The 22,463-nt window shown below is 55.3% G+C and overlaps 1 protein-coding gene across 2 annotated transcripts in view; it reads right to left on the reverse strand.

Annotated features, from left to right (window-relative positions):
* Window positions 1-6,457: 6,457 nt before the first annotated feature.
* NKD1 (NKD inhibitor of WNT signaling pathway 1) overlaps window positions 6,458-22,463 on the reverse strand; it is an 84,812-nt gene continuing 68,806 nt past the window's right edge. For both annotated transcript variants that reach the window (XM_079906581.1, XM_079906580.1), the window contains 6 exons: window positions 21,157-21,263; window positions 17,264-17,359; window positions 11,103-11,250; window positions 10,504-10,588; window positions 9,045-9,172; window positions 6,458-8,010 (listed from right to left, as the gene is read on the reverse strand). In XM_079906581.1, the coding sequence (XP_079762707.1) occupies window positions 7,418-8,010; window positions 9,045-9,172; window positions 10,504-10,588; window positions 11,103-11,250; window positions 17,264-17,359; window positions 21,157-21,263 (1,157 nt within the window). In that variant the 3' untranslated portion in view covers window positions 6,458-7,417. The remainder of the gene's footprint in view (window positions 8,011-9,044; window positions 9,173-10,503; window positions 10,589-11,102; window positions 11,251-17,263; window positions 17,360-21,156; window positions 21,264-22,463) is intronic.

Here is a 22,463-nt window from a genome sequence, read left to right on the forward strand (position 1 = left end):
GACTGGGGTGATGGCAGAGGAGGGGTAGGACTGGTCTTTGCTAATCTTTGTCAGTGCCCACAGGTTTCTGGCAAGGGAGGGGTGAGGGACTAACAGCTTTTCTCCAGGGACAGGTGTCACACTGTGTTTAACACATTAGCGGTAACCTTGCTACGTCATTTAGCTAGACCGTAACTCGGCTTCCTCCTCTGTTTCCTCACAAGGCTCTTCTAAGGGTGTCGGCAAATGTAGGCTGAACGTACCATGAGGGCTCCGTGAGTGATAGGCATGGAGGTTTAGATTTCTCTGCAGTCCTAGGGCTCAGGGCCTGGTCGATTCCTGGAGGACAAAGGAGAGGCCCAGACGCAGGACAGCCAAGGACTGTTCCTGGGGCTGCCCCCCACTGGGGGAAGGAGCTGCTGGGCACGGCTCTTAGGTTGCCAGTCCCACCACTCGCTGCCCCATCCTTTTAGGGCACAGAGCTGCCACCCCAAGGCCCAGCTTGTCAGAGCCAAGGGCAATCTCATTATGCAGATTCGGGATTTAAGGCCCAGAGTGGGCCGGGGCTTGCCCAAGTTCACACTGCAGGTTGGGGCTGGAAGGAATGGAGTGAACTCATCGCATGTGGAAGGGAAAAGCAACAAGGCAGGTGGGGAGGTGGCACGCTGCAGCCGCTGCTCCACAGGGGCTCTGCACCCTTCAGCACTCAGGACTCTACCTCCTTCCCCACAAGCCCGGCGGGGCCGGATTCTCATAACAGTAGCAGCCACGTCCTGAAGGTCTGCTCTGCCTGGCTCTGAGCTGGACGCTTCAAGCCCAAGAGATCATTGAATCTGATCCTCACAACAGCCTAACAGTGAGCTGGATACTCTGATCAGTCCCATGTTACAGAGAAGGAAATGGAGGCACAGAGAGGCCAGGTCACTTGTCTAAGGTGGCACAGCTAGGAAGTAGCAGGACCAGGACTCACTTCAGGTCTGCCTGATTCCAGTGTCCATACTCTCAACCACGGGCGGTTCTGCCCTTCTGAGCCGAGGCCCCCAGCCTGCATTCTGCGGTCTGGCTACTGGATCCTGTCACCTCCTCAAATTCCGTCCGCCAAGCCAAAGCAGGTCTGAGTAGGGGCTCAGCAGGGCACCTGTAGGCTTGTGAACCAAGAGCTGGTCTGTAGCGCAGCAAAGCAGCACGGCTAGGTGGTTGCACGGAGCCCCCCTTCCCCAAGGCTGGCTTTGACCAGCTGCACAAGTAGCTCCCCAGGGAGCAAGGGCCTCAAAGCAAGGCAGGAAGACAGGGAAGGGCCCACTGGCGTTTCCCTAGAGAGCCGAGGGACGAAGGAGAGCAGTGATCCCCACACCAGGGCTCACCGTGGACCTGCCCCCGTTGGAGCACAGGCCTTGAGTCCCATTAAATCCGTCTCTTTGGCGCTTGTAGCTTTGAGGGGAGGGTGGTAGATTACTGAGGGCCCAGGAGGCAGGGCAGCTAGGAAAAGAACTGGGTTCACCCCGGGAGGGCTGTTACTGAAGTCTCCACCCTGTCCTCTGGCATGGTCATGGCCACTTGCCCCAACATCGTGAGGCTTTTTGGAGGTTTCCGGGGGTTGGGACAGGGGCCTGGGGAGCTCTCTCTGTCTCGCTTATACCTCAGTGCACATACTCCCTAAGGCCGGGCCACTGGGGTCCCACCCTGCTTGTGACAAGGCCCTGGGTTTCTCACACTGTGCTCTATGGGCCCAGCTGCAACATCATTTCCTGGGGTGAGAGCGTGTTCAAAGCACTGATCCCTGCGCCCACCCCCAGGCCCATGGAATCTCAGTCTCTGGGGGTGGGCCTGAGTCTCTGCATTTGACATGCTCCCTGGGAGATTCTTATGGGCCCTGAAGTTAGGTATTGCCCTCAAAGGAGCCCTTTGAGGTCATCTGGGTTCTCAGCCTGGCCACACGGGAGCTTGGAACATCTTGGTGCCCAGGCCAGGGAATCAGCGCCATCAGAGGTGGGACCTGGGCACCGGTATTTTAAAAATCTCCCCGGGTGACTCTGAAGCACTCGTAGGATGAGAATTACTGGTTGTGCGCATTCCATCCCGCCCACCCCCAGCTCCCACCCGCAGGCTGTCCTATGGCAAAGTCAAGTCTGGAGGGTCTCTGTCGAGGTGGAGATCCTCTTGTCTCTGTCAGGCTCACCGACTGGATGCATCACAATTCTACTTTACGGAGAGAACGTGGAGGGGAGAGGAAACCCCTTGCGGGGGCAGGGGGGTGCTCGGTGGGAGACGGGGAGTCTAGGCCAGCCTCCGCTACTTCCTCCCCTTCTGAGGTCACCTTCTGCTGCTAGGAGATGGACCTCACTCCCATCCCCCCTTCTCATGCTAAAGGAAGATGCTGGGTGCAGAAAACCCTTGGCAGGGACATGCATTAACCAGTAAAGTTATTCCCCCGAGAAGAGGGGTCAGGTTCAAAGGTCTGCTGGTTTGGGAGAAGGTGACAAGACCAAGAGCCAGATCAGAGCCCCCACATAAGAGGCGTGACTGTAGGAAGTGATGAAGCCTTAATGACTGGAGAGGGTGCCCTTGTACAGCATTTAGGAGTCAATACACAGCTTTTAGGGGCTATAAGGCATCTGGCTGAACCGCCTGTATTGGTTCTGCAAAACACAGCCATGCACACGTAGGGAGCAGGGGTGAGGCTGGGATTACACCCATGGGCCTTGGGGAGCAAAGGCAGGGGCTGGGAGGGCAGATTCTGGGGCTGGCTGGACCAGGGGCGAGGCCGCCTTGGGGTCTTTGGGGCCTGCAGTCTCCTGTACGTGCTGGAGAAGCCCTACCTTCAGTGAGGAGGTGAGGACGGTAGCGGTGGGATGCCACAGCCCTCCGGCACCGAGCACAGCTCTGGGGCCCCCTTTCATTCCCAGGAGCGCTGACAGGTCTCACAGAAGCCGGGTTATTAGGGCAGGCAGGCTTCCCCTCCTCCTGTCACCTGCAAGGCTGCCTTCCTTCTGGCCCAGTAATGATTTGACATCTAAGCCCTGAGAATAAAGTGGGGTGGGGGAGAGTGAAAGAAACTGCTCCCAGCTGTTTCCTTTGCCAAAAAGTGTAATTGGCATGGCTGGGTGTGAAGCGCACAGGCCCCCGGGGCTCCCCGATCCCCAGCGCGCCCTGGGTGATGAGAGCCTCGGCCCAGCTGGCTACCTTAACCAGACGTCCACGGTGCCAGTGACAGATCGGCGGAACTGGGCATCCTAGCGACCAGCCAGTGCTTTGTGCAAGCGTGCGTGAGGCTGGCAGAGCCGCAAGCGAGGGAGCCCCGGTGCTCAGAGCTCAGGTCCTGGGGAAGCAGGGGCAACTCCTGCGCAGTGGGTGTCAGATTTGCACACAAGACAAAACTCACCCCCACCAGCCTGCAGGAAAATGTGCTCAAAACCTCACCAAGAAGCATGGTTGACCGTGCGTTCGTTCCATCCTCCCTCCCTCTATCCCTCCCTTCCTTCCCTCCCTCCCTCCCTCCTTCCCTCTTTCCCTCCTCTCTCCTTCCTTCTCTTCCTTTTCTCTCTTCTTCCTTAAACTTCCAATTACTTGGTACAACTTCTTTTAGAGCTCATTTACAACCGATCAACATTGAAATCACACGTGCTCTTGAACTCAGCTGTTCCGCGTTGGCGGTCTGTTGTCAGTGCTCCGGCCTGTGGGCACTGAGACAACCCCAGGCACGAGGATGTGCCGTGGCCTAGGATGAGACCCACCTGCCTGCAGGAGGGGATGGGCAAGCCCGCGACAGCGCCTTGGACCAAGAGGGGGTTGAGCAGTTGTTAGAGAGGAGCGGGCAGAGCTCTGTGATGGATGCGGGGAGCTCTTCCAATACATTAGGTCACAGAGAAAAAGGGCCTAAGTATGAATACTATGCTACTCCTTGGGTAAAAATAAAAGGGTGTGGTGGGAAGAGGATTAAGCAGTAACGGCAGTGTTTTCTTTCTTAAAAATAGATCTGAAATAAATACTGCAAAATGTCAGCATTTGTAAAATCTGGGTGGTGAGTTTCACGGTTACACGGTTTTCTGTTTCAAACTTCGAAATATTTTTTGAAATAAAACTAGGGGTGGGGGAGAGGTGAATAAGCGGAACATGGAGCATGTTTAGGGCAGTGAAAATACTCTGTGTGATACTATAGCTGTGGATACACATCATTATACATTCGTCCAAACCCATTGAATGCATGACATCAAGTGTGAGCCCCAAGGTAAACTGTGGACTCTGGGTGATTATGATGTGTTGATACAGGTCCTTCTTTGGTAAAAAATGTACTATCTGTTGAGTGATGTTGACAATGGGGTAGGCAATGCATGCAGAGGTCAGAGGGTATATGGGAAATTTCAGCACCTTCCTCTCAATTCTGTTGTAAATCTAAACCTGCTCTGAAAAAAATAAAGTCTTTAAAAAAAATCAACAGAATTTAAATGGGGAGATATCTCATTTAAATGTATTTATTCTTATAAAAAAAATGGCAGTGACACTTCCATAGTGCTCCTGTGGGCCAGGCACCATTTTAACTCGCTGAATTCTCACAACAACCCTGTGGGGTAGGTCTCTTCTGACCCCCCTTATAAAGGGGAAGCTGAGGCTTGAGAAGTACACAGGGCTACTAAGGGAAGGAGTCAGGATTTGCGCCAGGCAGCTGGGCACCGACATCTGTGCTCACACCACCACGTCACATCCAAAGGGCCCCGGGAAGCTGGGGTCAGGGAAGTCAGAGGGATGTGTACTTCTTCCTGTACACCTCTGTGTACTAATTGAATATTCTACATGTGCACGTTACTACTTTTTAAACTTAGGTAAATTCCAGGTACCAAGAAATAACAGAACCCTGACAGGTGTGGGGCTGGGAGAGATGGCAGGGACCTCCTCTCAGAGGCTTCGGAAACGCTCTCAGCCCACCAGGCCACAGAGAGGCTCCCTGCGTGGACCCGATGCCTGGCTTGTCTCCATGGTTGCAGCAATTCTCCTGGGGCGCCATCTGCTCTGGTCTGCTCAGCACCCCTCCTCTTCCTTCTTCTGGCACAGGCCCCTCCCCCTCTCCACAGCCTGGACGTGTGACTCCAGAGGAGCCACCGTGATTGGTCCAGGGATGGGTACCAGATCCAAGCCCAGCCAATTAGAATCCTTCCTTGGGCTTGCCCTAGTGGGAAATCCTTTTCCATCTGGTTGTGCGGCCCAAAGGGCCAGCAGTCCCCACACCACGGCAAAGCATGTCGGGGGAGAAGTAGAAATTCAGAAAGGGAGCCATGAGAACCAGCGAGCCTCAGCTTCATTCACAGCCTGTCCTCTCAAAGCCGGCTTCCTCCCTGCCTTCCCTGGGTTGGTTACATTCCTGTCAGTTTGAGTAGGTTCCTGACTGACAGAAGCCCATAGCCCTAAACAAGGGAAGCCCAAATCCACTGGTTCAGGGATCCTGGGAAAGACTAGAATCCCACTTCTGCCACCTGCTGTGTGGTCTCAAGAGAGTTACTCAACCTCCCTGAGCCTGTTGTGCTCCCTGAGCTTCCACCGGCTGCCTCAGGGTTGTCATAAGGATTAACTGTACTAATCCAGTCCCAGGCACACCAGTAACTAATAAAATTAATACAGTGACAACAAGTCAGCACACTATCTTCAAAAAGAAACTCCTTACCAACCACGGTAAACCAACACCAGAGGCTCTGGAAAAGGGAGTGCCAGCTGGGAGACCAAGTGGCAGAAAGGCAGGCAGCTGGAGCCGCTTTTTCTTCCTGTGTCCCTCCAGATTCACCCTCCACTCTCCTCTTCCCCGGCAGAACGCCTGCGTGACCCCCATCAATAGCTCCCTCACTCTCTGGCTCCTGGTGGCTTCAGCCAACGGTGCCTCCGCAGGATACAGGCGGGCAGGAGAGTGAGGTCAGGAAGTCATTTCCCTGTAGGGTCCTCACAGGCTGGCTGCCATCTTCCAGTGAAGGTCACGGCTCCTTCAGGTGTCCCCACCCCTCTGTGTCTGCTGAGGATGACTCTCTCCCACGCCCTCCACTCCAGGGGCAGGAGTGGTACCACAGTGCCAGCACATGATCTTTCAGGAGGCTTTGCCCACACTATGTAAATATTCCCTTTATTAAGCTCACCCCATTACCCAATCCGAGTGTGTGTGTCATCAGTTTTTCCCAGGGTCCCTGACTAGTTGACAGGTGTCCTTTTCCTGGCCTCCCCGGGTTTCAAGCAAACAAAATTCTGCTCTACAGAGGACACTGCTCCAGGGTCCCAGCTCTGGCCACTGTCCCCGTTTCCCTCCACGCTTCTGTACTCCAACAGTCCTCTCCAAAACCAGCCAGATCCCGAACCTCGAGAAAGGATCCCTGATGAGAGGCAGGTGGCCACTGGCATCTAATGAACAGCGCCCCAACAGGAGGCACACAGGGTCACGTCTGGGCTCTCTCTGGATGTGTCTTGAGAAGCAAAGCACGGACTTCTGCACACCAGAAAAGGTACCTGAGAGTGTATATTTATAGAAAGATACATAGAAATGGACAGAGGGCATCTATCTACAGATACAGAAAGCTCTGTTAGAGAACCACGTAGGTATGTATATATTTGCCAATGGTAGGACACCAGGTTTCCACATCTTCGGTCACAACCAACAACACACAATTGCCCGATCTGGGAAAACCACACTTGTCTGTGTGGTTGGTTCCCTCTCCGGAGGTTTCCAAAATGAGAAGGCTGGTTGCAGGGGCAGTCTTTAAATATGGGTGTGTATCTTTCTAAAGAGAGGAGGAGGAGAGAAAAAAGAGAAATGTATTTTCCTGTTGCGCACGACAGAAAAGATGGGACTGGTTTGGGGCAGAGGCGTGATCCCACTGGAAAGGTGTGAAAGATAACTCCAGAAAGGACAGCTAAGCTTTCTAGGTTGGGACATAAAAACACAACAGCTGGGAAGGTCGCGCAGTCCGCTGAAATCCCTTGTAGCACATTACAATCAGTTAAGGGCAAAATAAAATCAGAATCATACTAAGAGGTAGCAGCTGTTTATCTTCTCGGAGATTTCAAAGGTCTCTGGAAGCCGGGCCAGGGAAGGGTGTTCTCCTGGAAGAGACTGGGATGGGGCAGAGCTCTGGCCGAGGGCTTGCCCGGGGCTGGGAAGCGTGTGGAATGGCCTGCGTGGACACCGCAGCTCCGGAGCCCCAGGGAGCCTCTGCCACTACAGGCCACTTCCAAACCCAGAGTCATTTCTTGGGTAAGTTATGCAGTCCCCACGACATATAAATAAAAGTTTAGTTCTGTGTTTCCATATATCTTCTACATGGAGGCTAGCTGAATATTAGTGGAGTAACAATAATTATTAATAAACAATAATCGTCATAATAACAATAATTAATAGAATAATAATGCCTTGGGGGCAGGGGGAGGGGGGTCCTTCATATGGTGGGGCAAGGGCGGGGGCGGGGCTCTAGGTCTGGTAGAAGTGGTGGTAATGGTGGTGGTGTTCGTGGTGGTGGTGATGCTCGTGTCTCTGGACCGCCTGGCTGGCCTGGCTCTCGTACACCACCACCGCGGGCAGCTCCCTGACGTGGCCCCGCCCCACGACGGTGCCGCCCACGGCTAGGGGCGCCTGCAGGCCCCGGCACCCCTGATGGCTCTCCTTGGCACGGTGCTTGTGCTTCTTGTGCCCGAGGGGCGCCAGAGTGGGGAGGAGGGCCGGGCTGGCGGCCAGGTGGGCGGATGGGGACACCGCAGGGACAGCAGGTCCCATGGGGGGTTTGCTTCTTGCCCCTCTGGCCACGTGGCCCACACCCACGCTCTTGCCCTGGGCCTTGGGGGACCTCACAAAGTGCTTGCTCCCGTCCTGGGTACCACCCCGGAGCCGCTGCTGGACCTCCGAGACCTTGGAGAATGGGGTGTCAAGAAAGTGGAAGAAGCCGGGGTCCACGCCTGGGGGCTTTCGGTGTGGGACGTGGATGGCTTCTGGCTCGTGGGAGCGAGATCGAGCGGGGTTGGAGGTGCGGGGCGGCAGTTCTGACTTCTGAGCCACTGACGGGGAGCCTAGGAACCAATTCAACAAATGTTTAATGAGCACCTACTGTGTGCTGGTGTCACACGGTGCCCTGGAAACCACTCCGCCCCCAGTTCTCCCAGGCTGACAGAGGCAGCTGCTCCTTATCAGAGCTAACCCCATGCCCCGACACCCAGCCCACTGCTCCTCCCTCTGCCTTGGAGGAAACTTTTCTGCAATGGAACTTTGCCATCTGCTAAGTGGGAAAAACTGTTTCTGTGTTAGGTCTTTAAAAATAATTAATTCTCCTTCTGAGAGCTTGGAAAGAGAGGAGACAGGGACATTGTTAAAACTGTCTAAGGTCACTGGAGCACAAAGGAAATCTACAAGCATGTTCCTTAACTTATAGAGGTAACTCAGAGAGGAATTAAACACGGGGCGGGGGCGGGGGGAAGGGGAGAAGGGCGTTGTGGGGAGTGAAATTAAGTGGACTGTGTCTTCATCTATTTTAGCAAGAGCTGAGATGTCAAGGGCTGATAAAGACAGAGCCCTGGGCTTCCCTGGTGGTGCAGTGGTTGAGAGTCCGCCTGCCGATGCAGGGGACACGGGTTCGTGCCCAGTCCGGGAAGGTCCCACATGCCGCGGAGCGGCTGGGCCCGTGAGCCATGGCCGCTGAGCCTGCGCGTCCGGAGCCTGTGCTCCGCAACGGGAGAGGCCACAACAGTGAGAAGCCCGCCCGCGTACCGCAAAAAAAAAAAAAAAAAAAAGGGCACTGTTTTGCTTAACGAAGCCCAGGGTCCTCACTGGAAGAGAGGGGTGGGTCGGGGTGCAGCACCGAACTGTTGTTTTCATTGAATTATAAGCCCTCGGATACTACTTGATTTTGTTCAACTTTGTGCATGTTTTAATGTTTTAAATGTTTTGAATGCCATCTCCTCCAAGAAAACTCTATACTCTGTCCAGTAAAGGCTAGGTCCTCCCCCAGCCCAAGGGGGCCAGCGAACACACATTCCCCCACCAGCCCACCTGCCCGCCCCGCCACGCCCTGCCCTGGCCGCCCTCACCGGTGAAGGAGCTCCCTTACCAGGCCCGAACTGGGACGTGTAGTTTTCTATCCCAGCGAGATCTAAGTAGTGGTTTCTCCTCTCAATGTTCTCATCCACGCAATGGTGGTAGCAGCCGGACTGCTCCAGACGGCTGTCACCCTGGAACCTATCAGGGAAGACAAGCGAGAGGGTGGGCCCTGGCCTCGCGGTGGGAGTGGTCCCACGAGCTCCTGGGAAGCCACCAGGACAAACCCTTCTGGACCCTCTGTTAATTTCTGTCTGGGTCTTGGGAGCAGGGGCGGGAGGGAGTGAGCACGTCGGCACTCTGTCCCTCCTCTTCCTCCCCTGCCTGGCCTCCCTGGGCCTTCCGGGAGGACGGGTTAGGGACCATGCTTTGAACAGGCCCAAAGCAAAGGAGAAGGTAACTGGTCAAAACTTAAGGATGCTCCAGAGCCAGGCTTCAAACCATGTGTTCCTAACGTCTCCCTGGCTCCCCACGGGGTGGGGAGAACTGAAGCCCCCAAGCCACTGGAGTTGAGGCTGGAGCACTCCATAACCTGCCCAAAGCTCAGAACGGGCCTTCCCGGTGTGGTGTGAGGTGCAGGGAGGGGCGGGCGGGGGAGAGAGGTGACCTTTCTTCCACTGCAGGATTCTGGGCTCCCTGCCCCTCCCCTTCAAGGGCCTCTGTGATCTGCCCACACTAGCTTGCCTGCTCCCCCAGGGCAGCCCCCCACATCTGTAGCCAGCCTGGGCACCCCCAATTCCTAGCCCTCTCCCCACGCCATGCTGTGTCCCTGCCTGGACCACCTTCTCTCTTTCCCCTATTTGCTTCTCAAATCCCAGTCATTACCTCTCCATGTTCACAGTAGATACTGTCCCACATTACTGTTACTTTATATTACTGTTTACTCAGCACTTTTCTTTACCCAGTCTCTCTCCTTTCTTCCCTCCCTCTCCTCACTTCCTTCCTTGCAGTTAAATAACAACAGGTGAAAGATAATTGCAGCTTTACAACCCCTTAGCCACAATTCTGAAATCCAAAGCACGTGAAAACAAAGATCTTCCATAACCCATGTGGCAGCCAAGCTTGCTCTAAACAGATGCGAAGGTAGCTATAGTCTTTCTCTCACTTAGCATGAATATTTATATGTGTCCCTGCAGAAATATCTATGTGCTAAACCCTGGGGTGCTGTGCAGATCCCAGATAGAAATACACTGGGAGCACCTTTCTAAAACTCAACAAATGCCAAATTCCAAAACAAATCTGGCCCAAAGCATTTTGGATGAAGCAACGTGGACCTCCATTTAGCTCTTTGGACAACTGAGTTTGATTTGCGAACCTGACCTCTGAAATCACTGCCCACCCCCGCTACGCCCTGCCCCCGAGGAGAATGTAGACTGCAGCCTCCTGCCTGGAATCCCTTAGAGGCAGGTCCACAGCTGGGGCTCAATCCGTGCTCAGAGGCACTGGGCCGGCTCTGCCCGCGCTCGCCCTACCTGAGAAGGGCCCGCTGCTTCTTCTCCCAGCTTCGCAGCTCCTCGGCGGGCTTGGTCTCTGCTCTGGGCCTGGTGCTCTGCAGGTCTGAGTCCCACCAGAGAAACAGCCCGGTGAGCAGCCTGTTCCTGCACCCATCGGCCTCCCGGCCCCACCCAGGCTGCCTAGCACACAGCCCTTGAAACTGGCCCACAGCAGCTTCGCAATGGTTCTGCGGGGAGGGTTCTCCCAGCCAGGACTAAATAGAGGGGTCTCGCAGCTTCCTGCCCGGCCTGATGCCTCCCCCGGACTCACCTCCTCCCCAGACTCCTTAGCTGCCTTCGAGGCCCCGCCCACCTACACTCCCCATCACAGAAGCCTTTACTGCGGCTGCTTGCCACGCCCAGGCCCACCTCCAGCGCTTTGCTTATGCAGGGCCTTCCATCTGGAATTCCTTCCCTATACAACCTTCAAGGACCCACTCAAATGCCACCTGTCCACAGAGCAGCTCGCAGGAAAGGCCCCAGGACTCCCTCCCACTCCTCCCAGGTGGGGCTCTGACCCTCCCTGAGAGCTGGGAGTGGACCGACTCCCGTGGCCAGCGTGGCCCTCCAGCCCTCACCGGGGTGATTGAGAAGGACGCTCTTCTTGCTCTGGCTCCCATCGGGGGCCACGGTGAGCTTCACCCGCAGCGTCTTGCTCGACGTCGGGGAGTGGTTGACGGAGGAATCGACCACCTCGTAGATGGTGTGCAGCAGGCTGGTGATGTCCTGGGTGGCAAGGGAAGCAGAGACCCACGTGCATTTAAAACAAAGGAATCGGAGGGCCTCCGGAATCTGAAAGGCCGAAGTTCCCCCTGGTTCCCCCAAAGCCCAGCCTCAGGCAAACACTAGGATGTCAGGGGTTCACAGGAAGGGGAAGCAAGAGTGAGGGAGAGGGAGAGTGAATGACCCGAGTGCACAGGAAGGGCCGTGGGCAGCGGGGTTCAGGGACACCGGGGACCTTGGAGGGACTGTGGAAGCTGCTTCAGAATACTCCCATCCCAGAGGGAAGCCTCCTGCACTGCTGGTGGGAATGTGAATTGATGCAGCCACTATGGAGAACAGTATGGAGGTTCCTTAAAGTACTAAAAATAGAACTACCATAGGACCCAGCAATCCCACTACTGGGCATATACCCTGAGAAAACCAAAATTCAAAAAGAGTCATGTACCACAATGTTCATTGCAGCACTATTTACAATAGTCAGGACATGGAAGCAACCTAAGTATCCATTGACAGATGAATGGATAAAGAAGATGTGGCACATATATACAATGGAATATTACTCAGCCATAAAGAGAAACGAAATTGAGTTATTTGCAGTGAGGTGGATGGACCTAGAGTCTGTCATACAGAGTGAAGTAAGTCAGAAAGAGATAAACAAATACCGTATGCTAACACATATATATGGAATCTAAAAAAAAAAAAAAAGGTGAACCTAGGGGCAGGACAGGAATAAAGACACAGACGTAGAGAATGGACTTGAGGACACGGGGAGGGAGAAGGGTAAGCTGGGACAAAGTGAGAGAGTAGCATTGACATATATACACTACCAAATATAAAATAGCTAGTGGGAAGCAGCTGCATAGCACAGGGAGATCAGCTCGGTGCTTTGCGACCGCCTAGAAAGGTGGGATAAGGAGGGTGGGAGGGAGACGCAAGAGGGAGGGGATATGGGGATATATGTATGCATATAGCTGATTCACTTTGTTATACAGCAGAAACTAACACAACACTGTAAAGCAATTATACTCCAATAAAGATGTTAAAAAAAAAATACTATCATCCCTCAGGGGTAGAGAATTGCCCCAGGGATGCTATGGGTGGAGAGTTGCACCAGGGACGCTACATCCCCCAGACTTCCAGGCTGTACTGAAAAGCGTAAGCCGTCTCCCAGGCACCAGAGAAAGCTCTTATGCGGGGCACTAACAGGTGAACTTGGAGGAGGGCCTCAGATACTGTGGGCGTGGGCGTCAACAGCATCTACTTCTGGTCTGATGAGCACCTCCTGCATGAAAAATGGAAAAGTGGATGCGTCCACAAAGATAAACTATTCTGTGAGAACTTGACCAAATCTCATCTTCTCTCTGGGCCTCAGTTACCCCCTTAACCAGAACAGTGCTCTCCAATCCTGATTGGGTGATGGAGGGGGAAGCAGGTTCCCCTCACTAGGACTCCCTTTGTTCCGGCCATCTGCTAAGGGGAGGGTTCCTGCTTTGAATGATGTTGGAAAACTCTGGAAAAGGTATTTCCCCTCTATAGGTCAGGCTCACAGATGGTCGATTATCTGCCCAGAGACTCTTCATGAACACAGACAGACTCAGCCCCCTTTTGCCCCCTCACCCATAAGCCCTTGGGCAGAGGTGACACCAAGCACTGCCACGGCCATGCGGGTAGGTGGATGGATGACCAGGAATGCTGGGGCCAACTGGGGTACTGTTCCCACCCACAGGAGGTGGCAGCTGCCCAGCTCAACTGACTTGTAATGTGGCAGTGCAGGCTGAGGGTCATTCCAGAGAAGCCAGAAACCCAGAATCTCTTGTTAAATCTTCAGAATCTTTGATACTGGCAACTAGGTAATTTCTTTCAACTCATTCCCCTCTGCCCCCAGCCACAGGCAGCCCCCATTTTATTTCTGTCTCTGTGAATTTGACTACCTCTAGGAACCTCTAGGAATCATACAGCATTTGTCTTTTTGTAACTGGCTTCTTTCACGTAGCGTAATGCCCTCAAGGTTCGTCCATGTTGTAGCCTGTGTCAGAATTTCCTTCCTTTTTAAGGCTGAATAATATTCCATCGTATGGATAGGTCACGTTTTGCCCATCCATTCACCCATCAGTGGACACTTGGGTTGCTTCCACCTCTTGGCTATTGTGAATAATGCTGCTATGAACATGGCTGTATAAGTATCTCTTAAAGAATCTGCTTTCACGCCCTTGGGGTATACTCCCAGAAGTGGAATTTCTGGGTCAGATGGTAATTCTATATTTAATTTTTTGAGGAACCTCCGTACTATTTTCCATAGTGGTTGAACAAATTTATAAACCCATCAACAGTGCGCAAGGGTTCTGTTTTCTCCACATCCTCACCAGCACTCGTTATTTTTTTGTCCTTTTGATAACAGCCATTCTGACAGTGTGAGGTACTATCTCATTGTGGTTTTGATCTGCATTTCCCCGATAATTAGTGATGTTGAGCATCTTTTCATGTGCTTATTGCCTATCTGTGTATCTTCTTTGGAGAAATATCTAGTTAGTCTTTGCCCATTTTTTAATCGAGTTGTTTGTTTTGTTGTTGAGTTGTCGGAGCTCTTTATATATTCTAGACATTAATCCCTTCTCAGACACATGATTTGCAGATATTTTCTCCTATTCCATAGGTTGCCTTTCACTCTGCTGATTGTGTCCTTTGATGCACAGAAGTTTTTAATTTTGATGTAGTCCAATTCATCTATTTTTGCTTTTGTTGCCTGTGCTGGGCCAGAACACCTGAGGGCTAGCCTGGGACGGTGGGGCTGCCAGGCTGAGACTTGGGCTCCAGCTACTCACTTGCTGGCTCCCTGGGGATCCCAGCTCTTCTGGCAAGGCCCACGGAGGACCCCTCTTCCCCCTTCTCTTTCCCTTGAGCTGCTCTGCACCACCATGACTGCCCACTCTTTCTCATCATCTTAGGAAGCCTGTGAAGGAGGTGTCATTATTTTACAGGTGAGGAAAGTGAGGTCCACGAACGTCATCACCTAAGCATCATATACCAGGCCTGGGGCCCTGGTGTGTGATCCCCGAGGGTTCCAGCTGATTCGGGGTCTAGGAACATGTGTGCTTTGTCTATCCCAGCTGGAAAAATCAGCCCTGTTGACCGCACAGGGTCCGGAATGGAGAGGAGTAGGTGCCTGTAAATACTGTACAAGTGAACACCTGAAGGATGAACAGGTTCTTTCTTCCGAGTTGGGAAGCTGTAGGCTGTGGTTGCAGGGAGGCGGGAGCGCGTCTGCCCCAGCACACAGGAACATGCATGCTGATGGTCAGAGGGTGTGGAGGGGAACCGTATTTATAGCCAGATTTGAGGAGTGGCTTTGGGGCTAAAAATAGACCCAAAGAAACACCAGGCTGGGTCTTCCCTGGACTGGAAGCCAACCTCCTTGCTGCTGGGCAGGAGAAAGAAACCAGTGAAGGCTCACCCCAGGGGCCGAGCTGGGGCACCCTCCTTGGAAAGCCTCACTTCCTTTCTATTCATCTTGTTAGCAAGGGGTAAAGGAAAGCAGAATGCAGTGTCTGCCTGCAAGATTTCTGTAAGGTCTCCGAGGTGGGGGGCAAACCCTTTTACAGTCAGCTCCTGAGGCTCCCTTGGCCTCTTCTGAGCTAGAAAGGAAGAGGACGGCTACCAGAGGCTGAGTCATCTGGGCCACCGCACGTGTTAGAAGAGGGGAGAGGCCACCACGCCTCTGAGAAGCCCAGCCTGGCTGCCCCCTATTGCCACCCCAATTCAGTTCTGTTACGCAGGCTTCAAGCCTGTAATGTGTTCCCCTGTGAAGATAATGGCTCCATTCCCTAACAGGTGGGGGCAGGGGGGTGGGAAACAGGGGCTCCTCGCTATGGAAAAACAATAACCCCCAACAAAAAGCATCACAGCTGGAGGGCACTTGGGGGTCTCACCTAAACCACCCCTCATCTCCCCAGGGTCCCAAACCAGGAAGGGTCTCCACTGCTTCCCAAACACCCAGGTCCCTCTGGGGGCTTTGCCTCCCTAGAATCCATTCTCTCTTCCCCTAATAACAGCACCTTGATTTTATTTTGTAAGCCAAATCCACCCCGCCCCATTTGCAGTCTATGTGACTCACGGGTCAAATAACTTTCCCCTGACTCCAGAATGAGCACATCGACCCAGAGTTGGCCATTAAAAGCATCACAAACTTATGGCAAAAATGACTGGTTCAGGAGCAGACATGTGACTCAATCAAAGCCAGTCAGATTCGGTTCTGGAACTCCAGTTGACATTCTGAATTTGGGAGGGTTGCAAAGAGCATGGAATACAGACTGAAACTATCAGCTGTTATCTCGCTACTGCCAAGGGGAGAGCAGGCCTGATAATAAAGGAACACAGAGGAAAGAGAACCTTGAAGAACAGCTAGTCCTGAAGACCTTGAGCCTCTGGATCCAGCCATGCCTGAAGTCAGTGCCCGTGGACTGAAGTTTCAGTCACATGAGCCAATATAGTCCTCTTTTTTTTTTCTTACTGTAGTTTGTGCTGGGATTCTGTCACTGATGCCCCAAAGAGTCCTGAATGATTAAAATTCACTCACAGCTTCTTCCTCCGACCTGTTCTAACAACCCCTAAACCACAGCCTGAGGAAGAGGTGGGCTTTTTTCACCCAGGTCTCCCCTCTGGCAGCTTTTCCTGCACTATCTACAGAGAAGAAAATACTGAGCCCTGAACTGGGACAGGGAGATAAGAGAGCAAAGCTTCAATTCTCCCTGGGAACACCCTGAGGCCCTCACGTGCTGGGCGAGAGGTGGGCGTGGAGCCAGCCATGCTCATCTCAGACCTCTCTCTATGCAGATCTGTTACAGGTAGCGCACCTGAACACCAGGGCCTCCTGGGGAGGGAGAGGATGTCAGAGAGAAACAGGACAGAAGAGGCAATAAGGAGGCAGAAGGGATGATACCAAGACCCAGGCATAAGAGAGGCAGCAACAGTCAGCAATAATTCAGATCAGATCACTCGCCAGCTTAAACCAGCCCTCCCCTGGCTTCCCTTAACACCTGGAATCAAAGTCAGGATGCTGGCTGGAGCCTGAGAAGCCCTGCGTGAGCTGTCCTGCCGGCTCCTGGCTGCAGTCCTGTCTCTCTGGATAAGCAGCCACCGCACCAGTCTCCTCCGGTTCCTTAAATGCCCTGAGCGCTCTCACTCTCCCCGGCCCAGGGCTCTGCCCAGCTCAGCGCCCACGTCACCTCCTCCAAGAGGCTTCCCTGGACACTCCTGCCCATCTCGCTCATACCGCTCTGTTTATTTCCATCACTGAACACGTCACAGCTTACGATGACCCTGTGACTGTTCGGGCTCTGCTTCCCTCAGCGGACTGCTGGAGCTACACGGCTAGAAACTGCGTCTGTGCTGTTGCCCACTGTGCACCCGGTACATAGGAGATGCACACAGCAGGTGCGCCATGCGCAGACTCACGTATGTAGAGAGGGCGCGAGGAACCGAGGGAGGAAAGAGATGTGGGGAGATTTGAGATTTGAGGGAGAGAGAGACACAGGCATGTAGGCGGAGGGGAGGGGGAGGAGGAACAGGCCTGTGAACTGAGCTGCTGGCCGGGCCCTTGGGGCTGCTCGTTCCTGCATCAGTGGGGGTAGGCACTGCCTGGCCTCTGTCTGTCCAGCCCACCCCAGCTCCTGGGCAGACTGGCCGAGGTGGGAAGTGGCCTGGGGTGATCTCAGAGCTCCAGGACCAGAGAGAGAAGGAGGCAGGACAGGACTCTGTTGGGGCCCAGAGTCCTCCTCTAGGGAGGCCTGGGCTCAGCGCCTGCCTCTTGTCTCTTCTGCAGCAGGAATGGTGCCTCGGCCAAGAGCAGCCCGGCAGCCCTTCCCCTCCCCATTCACAGGTCTCCGTGAAGCTCCCAGCAGCCTTGCTCCTGCCCTCCCCACCTACCCTTAGGAGACGGGGAAGGGACAGCAGTGGTGGGCTCACCATGGGCCTGCGCCTGAGGGCGTGGCCTGGCGGGAGGCCAGGCGGGTGCACTCACCTCACGGGTGACCTTGCCATTGTTGTCAAAGTCGTACAGAGTGAAGGTCCACTCCTGCCGGCTGTCCTCCTCCACAGACACGTCACACTGCAGCTCCTGGACACAAACAGACAACAGACGAACGTGGTTGGTCACACGGAGGCTGGAACACCCATAGGCCACGTCATGGGGCTGCCACCTCCCCCTGTCCTCCCCAGACTCTGTGTGAAGAAGAGCGTGATGACTACTGAGCCCACACGCCACAACTACTGAAGCCCGCGAGCCACAACTACTGAGCCCACGTGCCACAACTACTGAAGCCCGCGCGCCATAACTACTGAAGCCCGCGTGCCATAACTACTGAAGGCCGCGTGCCTAGAGCCCGTGCTCCGCAACAAGAGAAGCCACTGCAATGAGAAGCCCACGCACCACAACGAAGAGTAGCCCCCGCTCGCCGCAACCAGAGAAAAGCCCGCGCACCGCAACGAAGACCCAATTCAGCCAAAAAATTTTAAAAAAATAATAAATTTATTAAATAAATAAATACATTTATTTTAAAAAAAAAATAAGAGCGTGATGACCAAGACGTGATGGGCCCGGGAGAGAGGCCAAGCCGGGCAGGGGAGCGTGGGTCTGGGGAGAGATGCCTGCCAGGTGCAGACAGTCTCTGGGTCTTCAAAGGCCAAGGACACACAAGGGGGGCTCTGGGAGGAGGCTCTGTGGCCTCAAGAAGAATGCACTTGGACCCAGGGCTAGACGCTACTGGAAGATTCAGGGGTGACTCAGGGAGCCATGACGGGACTCCCAGGGTGGCCACCTGACCTGGAAGGTAGGACAGGAGGGGCATTAAGAGTTAAAGAGTCTGCCCCAGGGGCCAGCCCGGGCTTGGCCCTCCGCAGCTGCGTGACCTTGGACACGGCCCTGCTCTTCTCTGGGCCTCAGTTTCCCCTCACATAAATTATGGAAAATGATGGTATCGACCTCAGAAGGTCGTTGGGAACATTAACTGCTCTGTCCCACGTCCCCTCGGCCCCCTCCACATTCCCCTGTAGCTGCGGTGGGCAGTCCCCGACCTCCCACCTCAGGCGCCCGGCTTCCCTGTCCGAAGGCAGCCCCAAGGAGTCAACCTGAACAAGGGAGGGGCCAGGCCGGGGGACACACCTGAGCGCATTCCAAGTGGCTCTCCAAGGGGCCCCAGCAGACAGAGCCGAGCTGCCCGTGACCCGCCCATCAACCCCCCGTCACGGATGCCCCTGCTTCCCTGCTACCCCCTGGGATCACCTCCCAAGTCCTGTCTCGGTCGGCATTAGGAGAACTGGAAACAAGTGCGTATGCCTCTTGGCACAGAGAAAAGCCTAATTAATGGTAGTAGCTGCTATTGTGTTTGCTGGAATGATTAATACAGTGATGACGTCATCATCATCACTCCCACAACCCGAGGTGTCCAACCACAGGGACTTGGAGCTGGGAAGCGGGGGCTCCGTCACTGGCGGCACATACGCGGGGGCCGGCGGAACCCCAGACAAAGAGATCCAGAAAGGATGGCCGTTTGGGGAAAGAGAATCCAAAAACGGCCTTTGAGAGCCACACTTCTGTGAAAACAAGCAACGACACCCCCAGACCATCCTGTTCCACGTCTTGCCTCGGCCCACCTCTCCTTCTGCATGAGAACACGCTCAGCCCCCAGAAAGCGGAGGTGCCCGGCCTCCCAAGGCTGCTGGGAGTGAGCCCCAGCACGGCATCCCTGCCCCTGGCTTCCACAGCTCAAGCCGGCTCCCTCCAGCAGTTCTCGGGCAGCCCACGCTGAGTTCAAAGTCGGCCTTCCCTCAGTTGTGACATGCCTGTCTGATACCTGCCAAGTGCCCACTCTGCTCTCTGAGGCACTGCGTCGTGCAGCACAGCAATCGGCCCACACACATGCCTGTACACGGGTGCGTGCTTGCGAGCACACGCACACGGACACATATACGTATGCATATACACTCCCATGCGCACATACACATACTCACACATACATACATACACACGTGCATACACACATTCATACGCACATGCACGCACATACACACACCTACGCGCGCGCGCGCGCACACACACACACACACACACACACACACACACAGGGTGTTTACCTGCTTCCCTCTCCCAGCCCCTCCACTTGGCTCCAAAGACAGCTCGGGTTAGAAGTTCAGAAACACGGGTTAAGTAACTACCCCCACGTCCCGTGACCTCTGTCACGTGCACCTTCCTGTCCCCCCAGCCCCGGCCCCCTCAGGTGAGTCTTCCTCTGGGACCATGGATGAGTCACAGGCAACAGCCGGCCCCACTCCGGAAGCGGACCCACTTGGGCTTCCTGGGAAGACGTCTGGGGCTGGGCCTTCCCTCTGCCGCTGGGCTTGGCACTGGCTTTGCCGAGCACCCCCAGAAGACCTGCAGGGACCCGGGGTCGGGGAGCTCAGGAAGAAGCTTAGCACCCACAGCTCCTCAACCAGATGCCGCCTGACCCCTCAGCGCCCGCATCCAGGGCCCTCGGCGACCTGTCTCACCCACCCTCCTGCGTCATCCCCCCGACTCCCTGCACAACGCAGCTGGCTGTCCCGCACAGCCCAGCGGCACTGCCAAGCCTCCAGGACTCTGCCCTGCTGTTCCCTCCACCAGAAGCGTCCTCCTCAGCCCAAAGGCTACCCCCGTGCATCACCGCTCCCAACCCGGGCTCCTGTGCCCAGAGGCTCAGATAGACCTCTGCCTGCAGCCACGGCTCCCTCCTCCGGGCACTGCACCGAGTGTCTGGACTGCCAAAATGCCCATCACCCTGCAGCCCTCCGGCCTCGCTTAGGTGACCTCCCTGTCCCCCTCCATGCTCCCAGATCCCCATCACGTCACCAACTGTGCAGTTACTGGGCCCGGGTCACTCATCTGTCCCCCTTGCCATGCTGTGCTCCAGGAGGGCAGGAACCATGTCCAGTCCACTGCCGGGTTCCCTGGTACCCGCAGTTGTCAATCAACACTGGGTGGAAGGAGGAAAGGAAGTACTCATTCTGAATTGAACACCCTTTTAAGCACTTGAGACGCCTTAACTCAGCATGATTCCAACATCCCAATAAGACGGATATCGCCATTTCACGGGGGGGGGGGGGCAAGTGAGGCAGCGGCAGAGCTGGGAACGGTCCCCCCCTGCTGGCCCCAGAGCTATGCCCTAGTGATCTCCTGAAGGAAACAGAGGAGGAAGGAGGTGAGGGTAAAAGGAGGGCGGGGAGGAGCCGGTAAGCTCCCTGAGGGCAGGTCTAGGTCTTGCTCTCAGGACCTGGCCCTGTGCTTGGTACACAGAAGGAGCTTAATATTCCATTCGGGGAGGCAGGACAGACAGACTGTGGGCTCTGGGCACGCATGTACCCTTTGGTGTTGACCACCTGAGTCCCAGACAGAGTCAGGGACCTGCCCCAGGTCTCCTGGTCGTCCACACCCCACCTGGGAGTCCCCACATGCTCCCCAGAACAGCCTTGGGAGCTAGAAGCAAAGATTTCTTTCACCAATGAGGAAACTGAGGCCCAGAGAAGAGGGTGGTCACCCAGGCAGTAACAGCAGCACCAGGGCCAGGGTGTCGTCTCCCCCATTCATTCTCCTGTCCTTCCCCCAGGCCACCAGGCCACAGCCCAGGGGCATCCTCTGGCCACCACTCCATGTTGAGAGGGGCCCCAAGCTGAGAAGGGAGGGCAGAGGTGAGTCCCCAGGGCCTGAGCTGAGCTGGGGCAGCCCCAGAGGTAGCAGTAGAAACCTCTCCCAGAGGGCGGCTATTCACCCAGGAGGGGAGGGGCCTTCAAATCTGGATGGGCCTCAGCTTCCCTCCTCGAAAAGCAGCACCGAGAAGAGAAAACACCTCCATCCAGGGCCCAGCACCAGGAAAGGAAACTTACTTCAAATTTCAGCTGCTTCTTGGAGCCCGGGCAGGATTCGCCTGTCTTGTCCATCTTCTTCTCATCTCCACTGGCCAGCCCGTCCGTCTTCTCGGGAGGCAGGGCCACTGCAGGGAGAGGCAAGGGAGAAAGCGTGAGGAGGTGGGTCCCGAGCCTCCCAAGCCCAGGTGCCGGGCTGCGGGGCCACCAGCTCCCTGTGGCTTTGTCCCGAGGATGTCCTCACCATGGCGTGCGGCCCATTCTGCCCTGCCGGTTTGCTGGAGTCCAACTGCTCTGTCCTCTGGCCCCGTTAATGCCCAGGGCTGCCCCAGGGGAGACCCTCTTCCCAGGGTGCCTCTCTGCCCGCTGCTCAGGTCACCCCAGTGGGCCTCTCAGGCCTCTGTTCTCTGCAGCCCAGGTAAGCATCCTGAGGCCACCCAGGGCAGTGCGGGGCCAAAGGGCAAGTGAATGAAGGCAGACAGGTGCTTTTGGAGCCCCCAGGGGGAGCTCTGGACCACAGCCACTTTCTGCAGTCTCTGCCTTCCAGGAGGACATTGTGGTGTCCTCGAAGATGCCACCTGCCTGGGCACACTGCATGCTACCTGCATGGGGCGCACTGGTGGGTGGTCAGGAAGAGGGATAGAAATGGGGAGTGATAGAAATGGAGTTCACTGGGGTAGGTGAAGGGCATATACACGAGCACACACGCGCACACAGACATGCAGGCAGGCACACCATGGTATCTTCAGGAGCCGGCTCGCCCTGGGCCTTTCATTCTGCCTCTGCTCACCTAGAGGGTCCTCCCTCTGCCAAAGGTATTGAGCAGAGGGTTCTATGGTCCCTGTGCGTCCTCCCAGGAGCAGTGGGAAGGTGGGCATGAAAGCCCGGGGCCTGTGGACACCATTTTCCCGTGGATACCCCTAACAGGTGCCAGGAGAACGGTGCAGGGGAGCAGCCATCGTCTCTGAGCTACGACCCAACCCACGAGGTTCCCTCAGATCTTGAAGGTCCCACAAGACCCCTTCAGCCCCTTCTGTCTCTGCCTGATAAAGGGGACTCAAGTTTGCTCAAAAATGTGCTTTCCAAACCAGCCTCACAGCTCCTCTCTTCAGATCCCCTCAGCTGCCCTGGGGCAGTGATTCTGTTGTCCTGTTTTACAGGGGAGCAAATGGAGCCTGGCTCCCACCTGAGGAACTGTCCCCTTATGCCTGACTCAGGGTGGCCCAGGAGGACCATGTAAGGAGCTGAGATGACTGGGCAGTGGCCCCAACCGTGGGTGGACTTCCTTGGGAAGTCAGGAGCCTGGAGAAATGCAGCCACCAGGCCAG

Source organism: Stenella coeruleoalba, assembly GCF_951394435.1.
Source record: "Stenella coeruleoalba genome assembly, chromosome: 20".
NCBI lineage: Eukaryota > Metazoa > Chordata > Mammalia > Artiodactyla > Delphinidae > Stenella > Stenella coeruleoalba.